This window comes from Salmo trutta, chromosome 26, assembly GCF_901001165.1.
Source record: "Salmo trutta chromosome 26, fSalTru1.1, whole genome shotgun sequence".
In the NCBI taxonomy this organism is placed as follows: domain Eukaryota; kingdom Metazoa; phylum Chordata; class Actinopteri; order Salmoniformes; family Salmonidae; genus Salmo; species Salmo trutta.
In genome coordinates, this window is record NC_042982.1 from 24,018,690 (window position 1) to 24,041,351 (window position 22,662).

At 40.0% G+C, this 22,662-nt stretch overlaps 1 protein-coding gene across 4 annotated transcripts in view; it reads left to right on the forward strand.

Annotated features, from left to right (window-relative positions):
• LOC115163469 (roundabout homolog 2) overlaps nt 1-22,662 on the forward strand; it is an 82,619-nt gene that overhangs the window by 31,250 nt on the left and 28,707 nt on the right. For all 4 annotated transcript variants that reach the window (XM_029715360.1, XM_029715362.1, XM_029715361.1 and 1 more), the window contains exons 3-6: nt 11,349-11,506; nt 11,848-11,968; nt 12,036-12,174; nt 21,853-21,980. In XM_029715360.1, the coding sequence (XP_029571220.1) occupies nt 11,349-11,506; nt 11,848-11,968; nt 12,036-12,174; nt 21,853-21,980 (546 nt within the window). The remainder of the gene's footprint in view (nt 1-11,348; nt 11,507-11,847; nt 11,969-12,035; nt 12,175-21,852; nt 21,981-22,662) is intronic.

Consider the following 22,662-nt stretch of genomic DNA (forward strand, 5'->3'; position numbering starts at 1 on the left):
ACATTCTCCTCAGCCAGTGGAGATGTAGCCAGAGATGACATTCTCCTCAGCCAGTGGAGATGTAGCCAGAGATGACATTCTCCTCAGCCAGTGGAGATGTAGCCAGAGATGACATTCTCCTCAGCCAGTGGAGATGTAGCCAGAGATGACATTCTCCTCAGCCAGTGGAGATGTAGCCAGAGATGACATTCTCCTCAGCCAGTGGAGATGTAGCCAGAGATGACATTCTCCTCAGCCAGTGGAGATGACATTTTCCTCAGCCAGTGGAGATGACATTCTCCTCAGCCAGTGGAGATGACATTCTCCTCAGCCAGTGGAGATGACATTCTCCTCAGCCAGTGGAGATGACATTCTCCTCAGCCAGTGGAGATGACATTCTCCTCAGCCAGTGGAGATGACATTCTCCTCAGCCAGTGGAGATGACATTCTCCTCAGCCAGTGGAGATGACATTCTCCTCAGCCAGTGGAGATGTAGCCAGAGATGACAGTCATACCAATAAGGCTATGCATCTCCTAGAGGCAGGCACTCTAACGGTAACTAACCGCAGCAATGACTGTATTGTCCTAGGTCTGCTGCCTCTGGGTAGCTGGGGCATATGTGAAGACAGTAGGGTGGTGGCTTCCCCCCTCCCCCCCAGGTTGTGGTGGGTTGAGGATAGTGTTAGAAGTGTGGATACTAGGAACAACAGGTGGAGGGAGGAAGAGCTTTAGAAGAGCACCCCCCCTTTATGAGCAGTAATTAGTACTGCTGCAGCTGTTAGACTGTGGCTTAAATCACTGAGGAGCTAATAGGATGGCTGGCTTTCAGGGCTTTTAAAGGCTGTTGTTGTCCACCCAAATCTCATGAATACCACCAGCCAGACTAATTAGTCAACACGCCTGCTTAAGACTATACCTATCATACTGTCATATAGACAGACAGACTCCTGTAAATTCTGTCTGTGTTCTGTTGATACAGTGCATTTGGAAAGTATTCAGACCCCTTGACTTTTAACAGATTTAGTTAGGTTACAGCCTTATTCTAAAATTGATAAAATTAATTGTTTTCCTCAATCTACACACAATATAGCATAATATCAAAGCGAAAACAGGTTTTTAGAATTTTTTTGCAAATGTATTAAGTAAAAAAACAGATACTTTACATAAAGTACCAGTCATTAGTTTGGACACATCTACTCATTCAAGGGTTTTTCTTTATTTTTACTATTTTCTACTTTGTAGAATAATAGTGACGACATCAAAACTATGAAATAACAAATATTGATTCATGTAGTAACCAAGAAAATGTTAAACATATCACAATATATTTTAGATTCTTCAAAGTAGCCACCCTTTGCCTTGACAGCTTTGCATACTCTTGGCATTCTCTCAACCAGCTTAACCTGGAGTGCTTTTCCAACAGTCTTGAAGGAGTTCCCACATATGCTGAGCACTTGTTGGCTGCTTTTCCTTCACTCTGCAGTCCAATTCATCCCAAACCATCTCAATTGGGTTGAGGTCGGGTGATTTGTGGAGGCCAAGTCATTTGATGCAGCACTCCATCACTCTCCTTGGTCAAATAGCCCTTACACAGCCTGGAGGTGTGTTTTGGGTCATTGTCTTGTTGAAAAAGACATGGCGGTTGGAACCAAAAATCTTAAATTTGGACTCCTCAGAACAGAGGACAGATTTCCACCGATCTAATGTCCATTGCTCGTTTTTCTTGGCCCAAGCAAGTCTCTTATTCTTTTTGGTGTCCTTTAGTAGTGTTTTTTTTTGCAGCAATTCGGCCATGAATGCCTGATTCACGCAGTCTTCTATGAACAGTTGATGTTGTCTGTTACTTGAACTCTAACGCATTTATTTGGGCTGCAATTTCTGAGGGTGGTTACTCTAATGAACTTATCCTCTGCAGCAGAGGTAACTGTGGGTCTCCTTTCCTGTGGTGGTCCTCATGAGAGCCGGTTTCATCATAGCGCTTGATGGTTTTTGCGACTGCACTTGAAGAAAAATTTCAAAATTCTTTAATTTTCAGATTGACTGACCTTCATGTCATAAAGTAATGATGGACTGTCATTTTCTCTGTGCTTATTTGAGCTGTTCTTGTCATAATACACATGTAAGCCCTCTCATAGTTTGCTAAAAAGGCACCTAAAGGACTGACCATTAGAAACAAGATTCTCTGGTCTGATGAAACCAAGATTTGGTTTCTTTGGCCTGAATGCCAAGCATCACATTTGGAGGAAACCTGGCACCATCCCTACGGTGAAGCATGGTGGTGGTAGCATTCTGAAGGGATGTTTTTCAGCAGCAGGGACTGGGAGACTCGTCAGGGTCGAGGGAAAGATAAACGGAGCCAAGTATACAGAGATCCTTCATGAAAACCTGCTCCAGAACACTCAGGACCTCAGACGGCAAAGGTTCACCTTCCAACAGGACAATGACCCTAAGTACACAGCCAAGACAACGCAGGAATGGCTTCGGAACAAGTCTCTGAATGTCCTTCAGTGTCCCAGCCAGAGCCCGGACTTGAACTCGATCGAACATCTCTGGATCTGGAGATACCTGAAAATAGCTGTGCAGCGACGCTCCCAATCCAACCTGAAAGAGCTTGAGAGGATCTGAAGAGAGGAATGGGAGAAACTCCCAAAATACAGGTCTGCCTAGCTTGTAGCGTCATATCCATGAAGACTCAAGGCTGTAATCACTGCCAAAGGTGCTTCAACAAAGTATTGAGTAAAGTGTCTGTGATATTTCCATTTTTAATTTTTTTTAATAAATTTGCCAATTTTTCTAAACTGTTTTTGCTTTGTCATTATGGACTATTGTGTGTAGATTGAGGGGGCGGGGGGAATTATTTAATCCATTTTAGAATAAGGCTGTAACGTACCTATGTGGAAAAAGTCAAGGGTTGTGAATACTTTCCGAATGCACTGTATATCCAGGCTTTCTGCCCTAGTGTGGTGGTTTTACACACACTGAATTGTTGGTTTGTTTAATTTAATATATTTCATAAAATGTAATATTCACTTCTCTTGAAGTTAAAAAAAACTATGCTAGATTTGAAACAAACCTTAGTCTGTACACATGAAGTTATCTTTTGCTTGTTTTTTGTCCATCCTTCAGCTACCCTCAACCCCTCCCATCGATCCCTGAAGACCATCCAGTTTTTTTTACAAAACTGCAGATTGTAAACCTTTTTGCTAAGGGAAATATTATATTATTGCTCGATTGACTATGACTTTTCATATCACCCAGCAGTGCAATTTGTGGAGTTGGCTCCAGGTAAACGTTGCAATTCAGAATGGTGACATTTGGCGATCGGTTTTCTATTGCTCATTTGCATCGTTTTGTGTATCAGTTCATAAACCATGTGCCATAGAATCGGTACAAATCGAAATCTCTCCCCAACTATTTTGCTATCAATATGGCACTATTTATCAGAATTGTCTTTAACCAATTATGGTCTTTAATGCAGGGCCAACCATTGGCGAAAATCTGATATCAACTTTGGAGGGGACAATTACATGAAATTTTCTCAAGAGCAATTCCTGAGGGGGACACCAAAAGTAGTGCTGTAACACATAGCCTACATTGTAATATGGTAAATGTATATTGAGGAACCAAAGAAATAAGGTGTTTGCCGTACTCCTAACTACCGGTACCCAAAACTACACAACTAATCACAACAGAAATACCATTGCCTTTAACAAATCTTAGTTCAGTCACCAGTTTAAGTTCAGAGTGGGGGTATCCATGGCATTTTCCAATTATGTTCCTATTTTACAAGTCAAAAAAATTGAGAACCTTTCATAATGTTGCCAAACAAAGACTCAACAAACTTACCTGAGACTCCCTGTCTCTGCCAGTCTGTCCCTGCATATCTGTCCCCAACTCTGCTGTCTGTGTGCCATCTGTTGCCTGCTCTGCCTAATGACATCATTGTGAAACATTTCCATTAGAATTTCATTTCTTTCTTATGAACATTTTATCAACTAGTCTTTGAGATATTAGGCTACTAGGGTTCTTACTATGCGTTTTGGTGTATTGAAAAATACTCTGATGTCCGTCTTTTATTTTTCTGCCATTTTTCTACCTGGCTGGCTGGCCTGGCTACACACACAGTGTGTAGGTTATTTACAGTAGGAGATGGGCTTCTATCATCTTCAATCATTCTATTTGGGCTTCGATCTAAAAGGTAGCTAGCAAATGTGAAACGGATTAAAATGACAAGAGTTGACAGCTGTATGAGTTCACCATTTACACAACATATGCTGCAACCTTTTGTAATTTTAATAGTTTGTTTCATATTGGCTGGCTTCCAACAATAGCTGAATTTGCAAAGCTAGCGAGCACCAATTCAGTTTCAGTGGTGTTTGCTATAATCTTTGCTACCCGGGTTAAATAAAGGTGAAATAAAATAAATAAATAAAAGTTCACTTGCGACAATTTAGCTTTTGCAACGAGACCATTAAATATATTTAAGACAATGGTAGAAGAGAGTGTAGTTCTGTTCAGTTTGGATTTCAGTTTATCGCTAACCTTATCACAGGGACTTTGAAGCACTAATTTACATCATCTGCATGCTGATTCCATCTTTGACGACGCCACATAAATGGAATAGGTACTAGCTAGCTTAATAGTTAATATTTGCGCGCTAGCTCTGCATATTCAGCTAGTGTGTGTGCGCGATTGACTGGATTAACCTCACGTCAGTTACGTAGCAAGCTAAGGAACTGGCAGTGGATCAAACCATTGTGAGGCAAAGGGTGGGGGAGTTGCAATCTTTTGAAACTTAAACGCGCTATTAAGTGTCTATAATCAGCACAATTGCTTTCATTGCGTATTATTAATATTATTTAAATTACATAGTTATGTTTCAGTGATATATTGGGGGGGACAAATCATATTTTTCCCAGGATGGGGGGGGTCCCCGTCCCCCCCGGGATTTCCGCCCCTTGGGCCAACAGACAAGTTCCTTACTTTCTCCCCCTTCCACTTGCCTCTTCCATTTGTGCAGTAATGCTGCAATTAGTTGGTTTTCATTTTGGGTAGATCAGACATTTCCACATTTTTGTTAGCTGCATGTGTGACAATTCCACCAGCCCTATTTATGAAATAATTTACAAAGATTATACCGTATAATATTTTTCAATTTGTATATTTGAGTTTAACCATAATATTTGTTGTAATATTTGTTCTGTCTTTTCTGGTGGATTAACCTGAAATGGCAACCAACTTTCTTTGTCTTGTTTTAAAAATAGTGACAATTTGGAGAGTATTTCATTTTCAAATAACCGAAAGGGAAATGTTGTAATCTGAACAAAGGGTAAAATGCCTTTCTTGAACATGGGGTGAGACATTCTTACTAATCTGCTAGAGAACCAGTTCAGATGTAAATATATATTTTGTATGACTGAAGCCTTTAGTGAGAGGTCTAATGCTTTAATATGAAATTATTTCTGCCCTCCAAATTTATATTCTTTATATAAATAGACCCGTTTTAATTTTGTCTGGTTTGCCGTTCCAAATAAAATGTCATCTTTTTTCGCTCATATAATTTAAAAAACAAGTCGCTAGGTGTAGGCAAGGCCATAAGCAAATAGATAAACTGGGATATGACTAAACAGTTAATCAGGTGATTTTTTTTTTTTTTTTAATTCACAAATTTCCGCAGGTATTTGCCTTTCCATTGTAGCAAAATCTGAGCTGGATTAAAATAAAGTTTACAATTTTTTAATTTAATTTTTTTTTTAAATGTACTTGCTTAAATGGCTTTATGTCGAGATGTCCCTCTTCTCCTGATGTTTTTTTTTATGAAGGAATGACATTTTTGGCTGCAGCTTGTTTCTTGGCCTCTTCTACACTACGACTCTGCCACCGGTCTCTTTAAACCCTGAAGAAGAAATGCAGACGAGATGCTTTGGACAGATGTCACGGATACTACTTTACATTACATTACTCTTTTTCTTGTCGTAATCATTTACATAAAGGATTCAAGATTTTGAATAATTGCCTAAGGATGAATTTGTAGGCATGAGTTTACCGCTCGTCCAAGCATTCAAACACAACGGGCTCAGGAGACCTAGAACTGCCTGAGTCCCTCTTTAACCTCAGTAGACACAGACAATGGCTGGATTAAATCAATCCCGCTGGCTCTATTAGCCATGACATGGCAGTAGCAGAGAGATGGCATTTGACCACCTCTAATCGGTTTACTCCTACTGTACTGAGACAAAAGAACAATGACTGGCTGACCATCAGGTCACTTTATTCTAGGACCTGCCTTGGGAAGTAGGGGTGCTGAGGGGTGCAGAATAGTGTGTGTGTGTGTGTGTGTGTGTGTGTGTGTATATATATATATATATATATATATATTAACAAAATAAATCTTTTTTTTCACAAAAGTAGAGCACTGGGCCTATAATAGTCCTGTATTAGCTGACTGATATAGCCGTCTGCAGCGTGGGCAAAAAGCGACTTACAATTAGTGTGTTTATCTTAAGATAACTAGTAGAGACAACTACATATCACAATAGTAGCAAGTATATTTTCCCTCAATAAAGATGTTATCAGCAAAGTCAATGTTAGTAGGAAAGGGTGCCAGGACAGAGAAGAGCTCGGACTGGGCTGAGCGGGAGCTGCCTTGTGCTGCTGTACACAGCTCCCCACTCTGTCCACTGGTTAGTGTTTTTTCATCATGAATCTTGTTCTGGAGGCAGCTCTGCAGAGTGGTCACTAGCTGGCATAGCCACAAAGTCATAAAATCATATTTTAAATGTAACCTTAACCACACTTCTAACCTTAATGCCTAAGTAACCTTAAATTTTTACAATATAGACTATTCTGACTTTGCATCTAGCGGATATCTCTCATGTTCTGCGTCAAGGACAAGACTCTGCACTCTGTCCCTCCAACATCCAGTTTGACAAATCCCCCAAACTCTGCCCAACCTCGCAACCCTGTCCCCTACACCTTTCGAGTGCCCTTTCCAACCTCACCTTCTCCCTACGCTCTTCCCCAGTCACCGTACTCCTCCCATCCTGCCTTTTAGACTGTTCAGTGAATCTGATCACTGACTGATGTTTAGTCTGCTGGTCTAGTGGTGTCCATAGTGAACTGACTGACAAAGGCCACATGGCAATTCGGACCATTACTTTATTTTTATGAAGCCCATTATTGCCATGACTACTCTCCCATCTCCCCCCCTCAAAACATTAACAGATGGCCACTTCGACTGCACTAAAGCTGCACTCTTGCTAAACGCTAAATATTTAGATTAATGTCACTTAAAGATACAGTGGTGAATATTCTGGGGATATTCTTAATCTGTATATCCCTGAAACATGAAAGTTATGAAATTAAATGGCACTGTCCTAGAATAGGAATGTAACAGTAAAGTATGAAAAATGTATGCACTCACTACTGTAAGTCACTCTGGATAAGAGCGTCTGCTAAATGACTAAAATGTAAATTTAACAGTTATTCTAGTAGTAACAATGTAGCATAATGGTTAGTCATTTAACGACACTGTTTAAACTGAGCTAAAATAATAGTAGGAGGTGAATATGGGCACTATTTATCCTCAGGCCAGCCCAGGACATTAGGTGCCCCGTTCTCCACTCTTGTCACCGTAAGGTTGGGATAGTTCAGATTCAGGAAGTCCTAGTACTTACTCACCATCAGTGTGAATTAGGTCTGGTAGAAATACTGTGTTTTGGACTTTACCTCAGGAAGTTCCCTGGCCATCTGACTGTCTGAGAATATCAGGAGATTCCTGTGGTGCCATCATTATTTCATAAAACTATAATAGTGTGTGAATTCTGTAATTACTTTTAGTATGGTAGCCTTTAAAGGCTGGGTGCAAGAGGGATCGTATTAACTTGAACAGCTTCAAAGAGTTGCTCTTGGCTGCTTGCACTGCACAGTGTTTAGGGGTAATTATTAGAGGCTACTTTCTTATTTCTGAATCGTGTTTCAAGGTACTCAAATGGCCCAGATACTGGGACTTCCGTGTGTGTGGTTAAGGGATTAACTCATTGGCTCTATAGCCATGTCTTCTCTTCAGTTCCCTCGGCATGGCTGGGTAGTGATGGTCTCTGTGCTCCCGGTCTCGTCTCTGCACCGGCCCTTTACAGACGGAGCTCTAAAAATAATACACCACTTTCAATTAGCCTTCAGCTATCTGAAGCTTTTCAAACAAGCCGCCAGCTGAGTGTGGACTACTGAACAGACTGTTGGGAAGGGTGTGTGCTTTGACAGGTTATAGTTAATCCATCTCTCGTCTTAAGGGGGGGATCTTTAATTGTGTTGGTCTCCTTGTTTTGGGGGTGGGTGGGATGGGTGGGTGGGATGGGAGGTCAGGGTTCCGTTAGACCCCTGAAAGGACAGATGTCCAGGCCCCGTGTGCCTCTAAATGTTCCCTTAAACTGCCCCCCTGCCTATGTACTTTACTCACCCCAGACTGTAGGTGAGCAACTCCTACTAGTTGGATGAGCTGATAGGCCTTGTGTATCTTAGATTCAGATGTGGTGGGTGTATTACAATCTGCGACAGGAAAAACTCTAGTTGGGTATGATGAAGAATTCTGACAAGCTTTTTAATGTTCTGTACAAGCCTTTACTTTTGAAACAAATGGGCAACAGAAGTCGACTTTTCTAAAAGTTTAAATGTCACGTCAATGACAAAGCCTAGTTTCAGTTGGGGAATTAAATGTGCTTCATTATAATACAGACGAAATGCCTCCAAATGATCAAAAGTAGAGCTACTGCTGCTTTTGAACAGGCAGCAACTTCAGGCAGGCAGAGAGTGTGTGACAGATTGTCTCATATTGATGGGCTGGCGAGAGGGAGGGGGAGATCGACAGATGACCACTTCAATCCTGACAGCGGATCTGAAACGCAGCCGGCTCAGCGAAGGCTCAGCCACCATTTGTCAGCTTCTCGGAGATGGGAATATTCATAGCAACACGTTTCCCAAGATAATTGCAGCCCTTACAAATTAAGACAGAAGGGAGACACTCTATACGCTCTAGATGGCTGTGATAAACTAAACGAGATGGTAGTCAGTCAGTCACTGTGGTTGTGAAATATAAATGCCATGTTAAAAGACACATAGCTGCTGTGTTGAGGAGGGATCTGTCAAACACATGTCAGGGGATAAGTGATGGGGTAGTGTGGCTTAGCTGGAGAGATGCACAGTTGGTAGACAGGTGACGAGTTCACTGTGTTTAGAGATTAACTGATGTTTGAGATTGGACTAATTTGCAGCATATTTGCAGTGCTAATTAATTTGATTGGGTGTTGATGCATTACTGTGTTAACAGATGGATAGTTAGGCAGGCAGATAGTCTTGGTCTGATTCTTTACTTTGTAAAATGCCAACCTGAAATATTTATAAAGGTATAAGAAGAGATATTGATTATTCTGAAGTAGTATGTATGTGTGTGAGAGAGAATTTAAGGCTGGAGTAGTAGTGCTGCACAGGTTACCTGAGGCTGCCAAGTCAAGCATCTCATCCTGTCTTCATTTGCAGAGAAAAAGCTGTTAACCTCACTGTGTGACAGTGACAAAGATCACGTCCCTTTTTTAGTTTTGTCGTTCGTTCTAGCGTAGCACCCCATATTATCGGCACATTCAACAGTGTTTAAGAAATATATTACCTTCAACCGTGTTATCTTGTGATCAAGCCATCAATGTTTTGTGATTTGGTGTCGTAAAAATGTTAGCTAACGGGTTAGCAATTAGCATGTTTGACATTTCAGTGGAAATACTACTACTATTAGCTTTTTGATAAGCGGTTTAGCAAAAAAAAGACGGCCCGTATTATTGGCATACGGTCTCCAGTTATTGGCCACCTTATATCTTGTAATTGTACAAAGTTGTATCTGTTTTAAATTTTGTTTTACAGATTTAATCTTATGTTTTGAGAAAGTATATAACGGTTTAATACTAACATATGAGTATGAATACTTTTGTTAAAGTTGGATATTAAATGATTGGTCTGTCGTGCAGTCGAATTTTACAATATACAGTGTGTCCCACAAAGTGTATGTATGTATGTATGTATGTATGTATGTATGTATGTATGTATGTATGTATGTATGTATGTATGTATGTGTGTGTGTGTGTGTGTGTGTGTGTGTGTGTGTGCGTACACACACATATACACACACACACACATATATATATATGTATGTATGTATATACACACACACACACACACACACACACACACACACACACACACACACACACACACATATATATATATATATATATATATATATATATATATACACACACACATATATACACACACACACATATGTATATGTGTGTGTGTGTGTGTGTGTGTGTCTATATATGTGTACATACATACATACATACATACATACATACATACATATGTATATATGTGTGTGTATGTGTGTACATACATACATACATACACACTTTGTGGGACACACTGTATATTGTAAAATTCGACTGCACGACAGACCAATCATTTAATATCCAACTTTAACAAAAGTATTCATACTCATATGTTATATATATATATATATATATATATATATATATATATACTGCAATGAAAATCGGTGGTCAGCTAGCTAGAAGGGTGTCTTTAGTCGCAAAACGTACCGTTATTTTCCAGGCCATTTAAATGTTGAGGTTGACGTGATTTAATCCTCCAAACGCTAGAGTGTCCGAAGTTTGGGGGTGTCCGATGTTGGGGGGAAATTAGCTAGTGCGGCGATGTGTATTACCATAGTTTCCCGTATGAGACAGAAGCATTGCATTAATGTGTGATGCCATTTTTCCCTCTGACACGTTACATTTTTTATGTATTTGTTTACTCTGTGTTGGACTAAGATATGAATTATTCATCCACTTTGGCAGTAGAGACTACAGAATAGGATGTGGCATAGGAAACATCAAAACACTGCACAGCAAGGAAGTTGCCAGGGATTTGAACTGTCATGTGCAAGCACAAAACACAATGTACTGTACTGCTCTCACCCAATCAGCTCGTTTTCCTCTCGTCTAACCTTCAAACAGAAACTCTACATATAAAATATGCTCGAATTGATTTCAAGGGCAATATTTGACATTGCACTTGTGATGACATTGACAGAATACCGCATTGGAGACGGATATGTGCTCCAATTCTGATGTATATATCTCATATACAGTAGTTTGCGTTTGAAAGACAACATTCTTAATAACATGCATGTAATCTATTAATAAATAATAACGATCAGCTATATTCTGTAGTTTGAGTCAATTATTTTCTGTTTTCCCTACCTGGTAAAATAATGCGAATATGAATAGATAGACTAAACCATGCCAATGCTCTCCTCTCCCAAGTCCTGAGGGATGACTTCCGCCAGGCCCCCAGTGATGTGGTGGTGGCAGCCGGTGAGCCAGCGGTCCTGGAGTGTGTTCCCCCCCACGGTCACCCTGAGCCCACCGTCTCCTGGAAGAGGAACAACGCCCGCGTCAGCAACAAGGATGACCGCATCTCTGTGAGTCTCGCCTATATGACCCCTGAACTAGGACCCCTAGTTACAGCATCAAGCTCATTAGAGTTTACATACACAAGTTCCAACCCAAAGCTCACTGAATCAGTGCAGTTCAATCCCAAGTCAACCCAAACTGATTCAAAGGACATTAATATAATGAATGATGCATGTTGATGATGGTGGAATCATTAATGATACATGTTGATGATGGTGGAATCATTAATGATGCTGTCTATGCATTTGTAGTGCTGATGTCAGATGGAAGTACTGCCTCTCCTCTGAAAAGACCAAAGGCTAATACATGGCCTGATATGATGACCTGTCATCACTGTCTTGTTTTTCAGATGCGTGGGGGCAAGCTGATGATCTCCCACACCAGGAAGAGTGATGCTGGCATGTATGTGTGTGTGGGCACCAATGTGGTGGGAGAGAGGGACAGTGATCCTGCTGAGTTGGTGGTGTATGGTGAGTCTCGTGTGTGTGTGTGTGTGTGCACGTGTCTTCGTGTGTAACTCTGGGTCTCTCTTTGCAGAGCGTCCTGTGCTGATGCGGAGGCCGGTGAACCAGGTGGTGATGGAGGAAGAGACCATTGACTTCCTGTGTGAGGTACATGGCGACCCCGCTCCCACGGTACGCTGGCGCCGAGAGCAGGCAGAGCTCCCCCGCGGGAGGTGAGGACACATTGACAGATAGGTCTACTCACTAATAGAAAAATAAACTGATTTGAATTGCATCTAAAGAGACAAAACACTCAGCGATACATTGATTTATGGAGTCCTGAAGGTACAGAATGAGGGAAGTCCATTCACCAGGGTGCACAGATAGGGTTCCAGCTCTGTAGAGCTCATGTCCCTTTGCCCTTCCAGTCTCCAAAGTGCCCTTTTGGGTGGTGATATAATTTCCCTCAAAATTAATTTGTTGTATAATATTGTTTCATTGTTGTTCTGTAACCACTGCCTGCAAGTAGTCGTGATGTCATCAAGTTCGCTAATCCCATAACCCACTCCGTCCACTGCTGCCCTGTACGGAGCTCACGCCCGCCCGGTATCCAAACATGCATGGCTTGAGAGATGCGGTCACTGCTAGAGTGTGTGTGTGTGTAGCTCGATACCTAGTTTAAATATCAACAGTACTGTCACAGTAGCATAACATTTAATTTAACACCCGCTTTAGCCTACATCATCAAAAATATTCACTCTGGTTGGCTGATACACACAGCAGAAAGACATAGAGAGGAGACGCTGCATCAACGACCCTCCAACCCAAACTCACCCGCTTTTTTCAGTCAGAGTTGCACATGTGTCAGGGCAGCAGCAACACAGGCAAGCTAACCACCATATAGTAAAATATCCACACAAGCCACTAGTCAGCCAGCCATATATCATGAGTTAGAAGATTATGAATATTATATTATGTAGTTAGTTATTATTTTATACAAGCATTGAAAATAAATCATAATCAGTAAAATAAATCTCACTAGCTAACTAGCAGATTTACATCAATCATCAATTTGAATGATCAGTTGATAGCCCACCCTCTTTTTTGATGTCAGTCATGTGTTTAGGAGGCACTGTAGCTAGCTTGCTTACAATTTATGATGAGTGAATGTGTTGCAGAAATAAATAGGGGGATGCTCTTTTAAGTGTATGTGGGGGGGTGATACATTGATTGATGGAGTGCTGGAAGTACAGATAGACTGACGTAATTAGGGAAGCCCATTCACCAGGGATGCATATGCGATTAAAGAATGTAACCTAGAAAGCACAGCTACAGTAATTACTCATTAATTCATGCCTTCCATTCCCTCAGCCAATACAAATTCATGAATGGGAGGCCAGTGAGAAATCATTAGTTAACATGTACAGTAACAGTCAAAAGTTTGGACACGCCTACTCATTCAAGGGTTTTTATTTTATTTTTACTATTTTCTACATTGTAGAATAATCATGAAGACATCATAACACATATGGAATCATGTAGTAACCCAAAAATATATTTTAGATTCTTCAAAGTAGCCACCGTTTGCCTTGATGACAGCTTTGCACACTTGTCATTCTCTCAACCAGCTTCACCTGGAATAATTTTCCAACAGTCTTGAAGAAGTTCCCACATATGCTGAGCACTTGTTGGATGCTTTTCCTTCACTCTGCGGTCCAACTCATTCCAAACCATCTCATTTGGGTTGTGGTCGGGTGATTTGTGGAGGCCAGGTCACCTGATGCAGCACTCCATCACTCTCCTTCTTGGTCAAATAGCCTTTACACAGCCTGGAGGTGTGATGGGTCATGGTCCTTTTGAAATAGAAATGGTAGTCCCACTAAGCGCAAACCAGATGGGATGGCGTATCGCTGCAGAATGTTGTGGTAGCCATGCTGGTTAAGTGTGTCTTGAATTCTAAATAATTCACCAACAGTGTCACCAGCAAAACACCATCGCACCTCCTCCATGCTTCACAGTGGGAACCACACATGCAGAGATCATCCGAACACCTACTCTGCGTCTCACAAAGACACGGCGGTTGGAACCAAAAATCTCACATTTCTACTCATCAGACCAAAGGACAGATTTCCACTGGTCTAATGTCCATTTGCTCGTGTTTCTTGGCCCAAGCAAGTCTCTTCTTGTTTTTGTCCTTTAGTAGTGGTTTCTTTGAAACAATTTGACCATGAAGGCCTGATTCACACAGTCTCCTCTGTCTGTAACTTGAACTCTGTGAAGCATTTATTTGGGCTGCAATTTCTGAGGCTGGTAACTCTAATGAACTTATCCTCTGCAGCAGAGGTAACTCTGGGTCTTCCTTTCCTGTGGTGGTCCTCATGAGAGCCAGTTTCATCATAGCACTTGATGGTTTTTGCGACTGCGCTTAAAGAAACGTTTCAAATTTCTTAATTTTCCACATTGACTGACCTTCATGTCTTAAAGTAATGATCAACTTTCCATTCTCTTGCCATATTATGGACTTGGTCTTTTACCAACTACCACCCCTACTTAGTCACAACACAACTGATTGGCTCAAACGCATTAAGAAGGAAAGACATTTCTCAAATAAATGTTTAACAAGGCACACCTGTTAACTGAAATGCATTCCAGGTGACTATTTTATTTCACCTTTATTTAACCAGGTAAGCTAGTTGAGAACAAGTTCTCATTTACAACTGCGACCTGGCCAAGATAAAGCAATGCAGTGCGACAGAAACAACAACACAGAGTTACATGGAATAAACAAGCGTACAGTCAATAACACAATAGGGGAAAAAAGAAAGTCTATATACAGTGTGTGCAAATGGCATGAGGAGGTATGGCAATAAATAGGCCATAGTAGCAAAGTAATTACAATTTAGCAGATTAACACTGGAGTGATAGATGAGCTGATGATGATGATGATGATGAGCAGATGATGGTGTATACTGGTGTGCAAAAGCAAAGTAAATAAAAACAATATGGGGATGAGGTAGGTAGATTGGGTGGGCGATTTACAGATGGATTTATCGGTGGTGACCGTGTCGCCTAGCCTCAGTGCAGTGGGCAGCTGGGAGGAGGTGCTCTTGTTGTCCATGGACTTAGTGTCCCAAAACGTTTTGGAGTTAGAGCTACAGGATGCAAATTTCTGTTTGAAAAAGCTAGCCTTTGCTTTCCTGACTGACTGTGTGTATTGGTTCCTGACTTCCCTGAACAGTTGCATATTGCGGGGACTATTCGATGCTATTGCAGTCCGCCACAGGATGTTTTTGTGCTGGTCAAGGGCAGTCAGGTCTGGAGTGAACCAAGGGCTATATCTGTTCTTAGTCCTACATTCTTTGAATGGGGCATGCTTATTTAAGATGGTGAGGAAATTACTTTTAAAGAACGACCAGGCATCCTCGACTGACGGGATGAGGTCAATAACCTTCCAGGATACCTGGGCCAGGTCGATTAGAAAGGCCTGCTTGCAGAAGTGTTTTAGGGAGCATTTGACAGTTATGAGGGGTGGTCGTTTGACCGCGGACCCATAGCGGATGCAGGCAATGAGGCAGTGATCGCTGAGATCCTGATTTGAAAACAGCAGAGGTGTATTTGGAGGGCAAGTTGGTCAGAATAATATCTATGAGGGTGCCCATGTTTACGGATTTAGGGTTGTACCTGGTGGTTTCCTTGACTCTCTCAACCATGAAGCTGGTTGAGAATGCCAAGAGTATGCAAACCTGTCGTCAAGGCAAAGGGTTGCTGCTTTGAAGAATCTCAAATCTCAAATATATTTTTATATGTTTAACACTTTTTTTGGTTACTACACAGCAAAAATTGGAGTGTTGAAATTTCAGGGTTAAACATTTCCGAGTTGATTTTCACTCCCAGAGTGTAATTTTAACACATTCTGATTTAAATGGTGTTCAGTGTTGGAGTTATTTGACAGAGTTGATCCGGTCAGTGTTAACCCAACTCCGCAGAGATGTAATTAAGCTCCGCCCATGCATTTCACTTCGTCGGTTGGAGACAGAGGAGACAAGTCGGCGCCATTTTCTCCCTCCCATGCAGTACTACACGGTAAGTGCAATTAACTCAAACTTACTGAAACAATTATAAATTGATGCTGAGAATTTCAGTATGAACAATGAAACATCTACAGAGAATATATGCCTAACAAAACCGTGTTTGTTGCCAGGTCTGAGCAGCAAATTTGTCCTGGTGATTAGCTAGCTAGAAGTGTATGGTAAGCTAGCTAACAGTTTGTTACTTAAACCGTCTCCAACTTTATCAATGATGATTTATTGAAAGGAAAAACAAAGCGTTATGTTTTTTTACTGTATAAAATCTTGTTTGAGGCAGGAGCTAACGTCTTTTCCCCCCTTCACCAGTTAATTGTACTGAAATTACTAAGTTAAAGCTAAAGTACAAAATTAGCAGAAAATCGGACTGTGACTGATATTAAACATTTATTAAACATTTAAGTGCTTCATTAAATACTGATGAGTCAATGCATAAGCAGCATTTTAATATCTCAGTCACAGCGCGATTTTCTGAAAATTAGAACTTTTTCCAACAGTGCAGGTCACAGAATCTGATGGGTCACCAAAAATGGTGTAACATTGTCGACTTAGCTTTAATCTTTATCGTTCTTCCTTTGAATGTTTATTTACTTTGTCAAACTTCCTTGCATGTCTCAGTCAAAATGCTGGTCCAGGTGAATTACAGCCAACAGCAGAAATATGTGAGGATGAAGGACGGTTTGACTTTATGCAATTCCATGAAAACGGTTAGCATGGCTTTAAAAACTCGTTGTGCAAGCTCCTTAATGTTGTCGATTCTGATTTTCATTACATGCCTTTATCAGACTCTTTTATACGGTAAATGGGGTTAAATTGCTAATCATTTTCAGTTCTGTAATGTGTGCTTCATAGAGTGTAAAGTATTAATATACACCAAAACAGTCACGAAAAAAAGCCAATCATCAATTTGGACTTAAGAGGGAATGGGTTATGTGAGGGAAAATGCTCTAGGTCTATTTAAGGGTTATACAGTGTGTATTCAACGTGAAGAGTTATTGGCTGTGAGGCAAGAAACAGTGCTGACTTCAAAGGCACATTCAGTTTGACCTTACTATCTTTTCCAGTCATTGAGAGATTTTGCCTGCCACCTGATGCAAAAGTTCTATACAAGGATGCAACAGGGACAGAAGTTGATGCAGAAATATTCAGCGACCTCGTTGGACAAGGCAATGTGGTGCTGACACTATTCTCAGATCAGGGTGAGATATCAAGGCAGGTATAATAAAGAACTTTACACCTTACATAATATAATTATTTTCATTTTTCCTATTCCTTTAGAATTCTCTGATTTCTCCTTGTCTTCTGCTTCTGAGACGTCTGACTCAAGCTTCAGCTCAAGTGCATCAACTATAATCCTAGATGATGTCCCTAGCAAGAGACAAAGAATTGAGGATACACATGATGCTGTGTCTGCTGAACAGGTTTCTTAATGCTTTCACATTTTTTCACTCTGAGTCTCTAGAAAAGCTATTTATCACCATGTTTTGTGTTGTAATGTTTTTGTTTTGTATTAGTTGATTGAAGCTGTGCTAAGAGGCAAGTCTGGGGGTGAAGAAGTACTACAGGAGTACCAAACAACAGAAACCCTAACAGATGCTGCAAGAAGAAAAATGGTTAACATCCTGGTGGCTTACATGATTGACAATCATGGGTATGTTTGTTTCACATTGTTTTTATTTGTACCAGATAACTGCATGGCCATTGCATAAATGTACTAATTTAATATCTCCTCTCAGGCACCGCCCCACTAAAGCAATCAGAGAAGATTATGCGCGTGGGATAGTGATGTTGTTCCCTTCCCTCAAGGATCCATACTCCAAGAAGGGCTATGTAATAGGCATTATTATTGTTAACTCTTTCATGTCATGTTGTGACACAAAACTGTGGATGACATTGATATTTGAATTCCGTGAGATTTCTCATGAGCCTGGTATGACAACGCATTTATTTTCTTTTTTTCCATTTCAGGAACACTTCTATGATGCTGCAAGCAGCACAGGATACATTTCTGGCGTCTGAAAACAGTCCAGAGGAAGATTCGTCGAGGATCTGCACTGCTACCAAATAGCCCAATCGACTTTTCTCCAGGGGGCCCAAATTTCCAAAGGACTGTTAATGTTGAAAGGCAGCTTGATGGTGATGCTTGCCAAGAGGCCATGTCTTTGCTCAACCATACCACAGACAATTCCCTGATTTTTCCAGAAGATGAGAGAGACCTTTCAGCACCGTCAGCATCTCGTTAATGACCCAGGCAGAAGTGTTGATATCCTCTCCAGCTTCCCAAGATTCCTGGATACAAAAGGATTGGTAAGTTTGGGATGAGATGTTTAGAATGGCTTGAAATTTGAAAGTATTTCCTGAAGTAGTAGTAGATGAATATCTTCTTTCTTAAAGGTGGACCAAGACTTCACTCTCCTATTTGATGGTTACACATCCTCCAGGCTTCTTCAGAAATGGGATTTGTTCTTCAAGCCAAATGTCATAAGAGGCTAAGCGGCTCACCTCAACACCAGAGTTGCGTCGCTTGGTGCAGTCAGCAGAAAGTCCCCCAGGAAGTGATCTTGATGAGCCAACAAGTGAGTTTTTATTTTATTTTAATAAATTTGCTATAATTGCAGTTAAATTATAACTGCAATAATATTTCATTTGTTTATTCTGTGTATCTCTGAACGTTGATCTGATTTTTGGGATAAATGTGACTAATAGATGGATGACTGTTTAAAACGTTCTCATAATGCCTCCCTGTTCTCATTCAAACTTTAAAAGTATTACATTTGAAGAGTTTTCAGTTAATTCTTGTGACTCTTTGTCCTCAGCCTACGACCAAGAAATGGCTTCCCTGTTGTTGCTGTTACATCTCCTTCCACCACCTCCAGGGGGACTGAAGTCTCCAAAAATTAGTGCATGTGATGCAGTTGAGACTTGTTGTCTTTCATAAGGTAATTATATTATTAACGTGATTATAATAATTTGTCACGTCACCTTCTTAGCCACATATGTAAATGAGGGTTGTTAAAAAGTGGATGGAATTGTAATTAAGTCTTCATTCCCATCTTGCACTAGCCAATGAAAGCTGTTTGAATAATCACTTCTATAATGTAGTTTTCTCTGGCTGCACATTATTCTTGTCTAATTTTCAGTTTTCTGATCTCAACCCTAGTCATGCTGCAGTTTGGAGGAGCATCTCCGCAACCAGCAGGATCGGCAGCCGTACCTCCTCGCTGTTGGGCGTCAGAAGAGCAAGATTGAGAGCTTCTACATCACAATGGATAAGCGTCTCATCCCATTTAAGGCAAACCGTTTAATTCATTGAAGTATTTCCATGTTTGTAATAACTATTCATTTGATATCATGCATGATCTTCTTGAGGGTGTGGTTCAGTATGAGATCAAATTGCTTTTTGGATATCTCACGCAACACTATGTCAGAACAGGACTTGCTTTCCAGGATTTATTGTTTTGATTATGGATTTTTAGAATGAAAAAATCTTCCTACAAAGATTATTTTGGAGAGTTTTGGCAATGGCATTGGTTTGAATTCTATTCAGACATTGTCTTGTGAAAAACATCCCACTGTTTGACATTATTCCTGCAGGAAACAAAAACTGGAATTTGTTACTGTTGTTACTTCAAATAATGAACATAGTTTTTTCACCTTCTCTCACTCTAGGTATGACAATATATTTAAAGAATTTGATTGTTGACCACCACAAACTATTTAAGCACTTGTATCCACATAGAAACTTGATACCTAAGCATCATTTTATGATCCATTACCCATCTTCTATAAGGAAAATTGGCCCTTATTATATACGTGGTGTATGAGGTTTGAGGCCAAACACAAGCTGTTTAAAGATTGTTTTAAAAATTTCAAAAACATAACCAAATCGCTTGCTAAAAAGCATCAAATGGCCATTGCTTATCACTGGGAAACCTTCACCCTCAAACAAAATGAGTATGGGCCAATTAAATCTTTTCTCTTCAGAGATGAGAATGTCGTCAACAATGAAATGCTTGAAACGATCTTGTCAAAAGATGTTTTCTCAACTAGTTGGGTTAAAGTTGATGGTGTAGAATATAAAGCTGGACTAGTTATTTGCAGTGCAATGGAAGAAGACATGCCAGTCTTTTGTCAAATAAGTGATGTACTTTTGGTTGAAGATCTTTTTTTTTTTTTTCACAAACAAGCTATTTACAGAGAATTTTGATGACCATCATCATGCATTCAGAGTATTACGAAGTGTGGAAAGATGTCTACTAAAAATGTCTGAGCTTAAATTTCATAAACCGTTTGATATTCAAAGCTCATACAATGTTTCAGATGAAAGTATGTACATTATACCTTCATTCACAATGTTTTAATTCAACTGACTGCAAGGGAGAAGGCACAAATAAATGTTTTTGACAATGATTGTTTATTGTGATTCATTATTATTATTATTATTATTATAAGTATATATTTAATTAAATAATATTGAATAAATTAACAATTCATTTTAACATTTTTTCAGTGTAGATAATTGACACTTTAGGGAGTGAAATTAACACTACCCAAATAGTTAATAAAAATTAACACTACCCAAATAGTTAATAAAAATTAACTCGGAGCAGTGTTACTTTAACTCTGTTTTGCGAGTTAAAGAAGGAACTCTGGCAGAGTGTTAAATGTTTAACTATTTTGAAAGTGTTAATTTTACTCTGGAGAGTGTGGACCTATATAAACCCTCAAAAAGTGTTGAAATCAACTCTGTGGGAGTTAATTCAACACTGGACTTTTTGCTGTGTACGTGATTTCATGTGTTATTTCATAGTTTTGATGTCTTCACTATTATTCTACAATGTAGAAAATAGTAAAAAATAAAGAAAAACCCTTGAATGAGTAGGTGTGTCCAAACTCTTGACTGCTAATGTTCCTCCTGTGACTCTGCAATTTGACAGTTGGAAGATCATCCGGGTGCAAAATATTTCAATATTATTATGATTATACTGTAAATACGGGGAGTGGGATGTGACTCACTCTGCCCATTCTGATTGGCTGTTTGACTCGAACACGGTTGACTTGTGCATATTTCTCTGCAGATTTATTAAGTTATAGGGTTTTCATCTTTTTTATAATTTTTTTTGATTGACAGTTTCAGATTACTTCATGCAGTTCCATTTTGATGGGTCAGAGGGTCAGGTACATTCAAGGTCACTTTTACATAGTTCAAAGGCATTGGTTGTCACACCTGGGCCATGTCCAAAATCTGTCTTGCCTACTACTTACTAAAACTACATACTGTGAACTAATCATAGTACATACTATTTAGAACGTACTGTTTAGTAAAAACAAATGCGGTAAGCAATTATTATTATCAACATACTGGGCTCACCTATCCTAAAAATGCCTCATCTAATACACAATTGCGTCGATTCCCACCATTTGTTCATTTGGGTACAGCGCGTCCCCTTATCTCATTATCAGCTCTTGTCAAACACACGTAAATCTGGAATGACAATGCTCTTCTTCAAAAGTGTGCAGTGAATTCTACTAGATGAAAACCCAAAATTAGTATAACATCCTGGCATTTAAAGTATACTCGAATTCTTGACATTTCAAATACTATTTTCGCATACCTAAAATGCCTACGATTTAGAATGCAAGTATGGGTATTTCGACACAGCCCTGGTCTTTCTGTCTGGTTTACTTTGAAACAGAGTCAAAGTCTTTTCCTAATCTCTCGCAGGTTTAGTTTATGAAAATATTTCAGAACTCTGTCTGACTTTCCTTCTCTCAATGGTTTACTTGATGAAAATACTTTTGACTCTCTGTGTGTGTCTGTCCCAGGTTTGAGATCCGCAGTGACAACAGCCTGCGTCTGACCGGGGTGAGAGAGGAGGACGAGGGAACTTATACCTGTATGTCTGAGAACAGCGTGGGCAAGACGGAGGCTTCAGCCATGCTACAGGTCCATGGTAAGAAACAAATATTCACACACACACACACACACACTGATATACGTTCTCGAAGGCAAACTCATGCATGCAGTACAGTAGTCACACACTTAGTGGCTTGTGAAAGTATTTACCACCTTGGCATTTTTCCTATTTTGTTGCCTTACAACCTGGCATTAAAATAGATTTTTGGGTGGTTTGTATCATTTGATTTACACAAGATGTCTACCACTTTGAAGATGCAAAATATTTTTATTGTGAAACAAGAAATAAGACACAAAAAAACTAACTTAAGCGTGCATAACTATTAGTCTTATCTGACCAGAGTACCTTCTTCCATATATTTGGGGAGTCTCCTACATGCCCTTTGGCGAACACCAAACGTGTTTGTTTGTTTGTTTATTTTCTTTCTTTAAGCAATGTTTTTTTCTGGCCACTCTTCCGTAAAGCCCAGCTCTGTGGAGTGTATGGCTTAAAGTGGTCCTATGGATAGATACTCCAATCTCCACTGTGGAGCTTTGCGGCTCCTTCAAGGTTATCTTTGGTCTCTGTTGCCTCTGATCAATGCCCTCCTTGCCTGGTCTGTGAGTTTTGGTGGACGGCCCTCTCTTGGGAGGTTTGTTGTGGTGCCATATTCTTTCTATTTTTTAATAATGGATTTAATGGTGCTCTGTGGGATGTTCAAAGTTTCGGATATATTTAT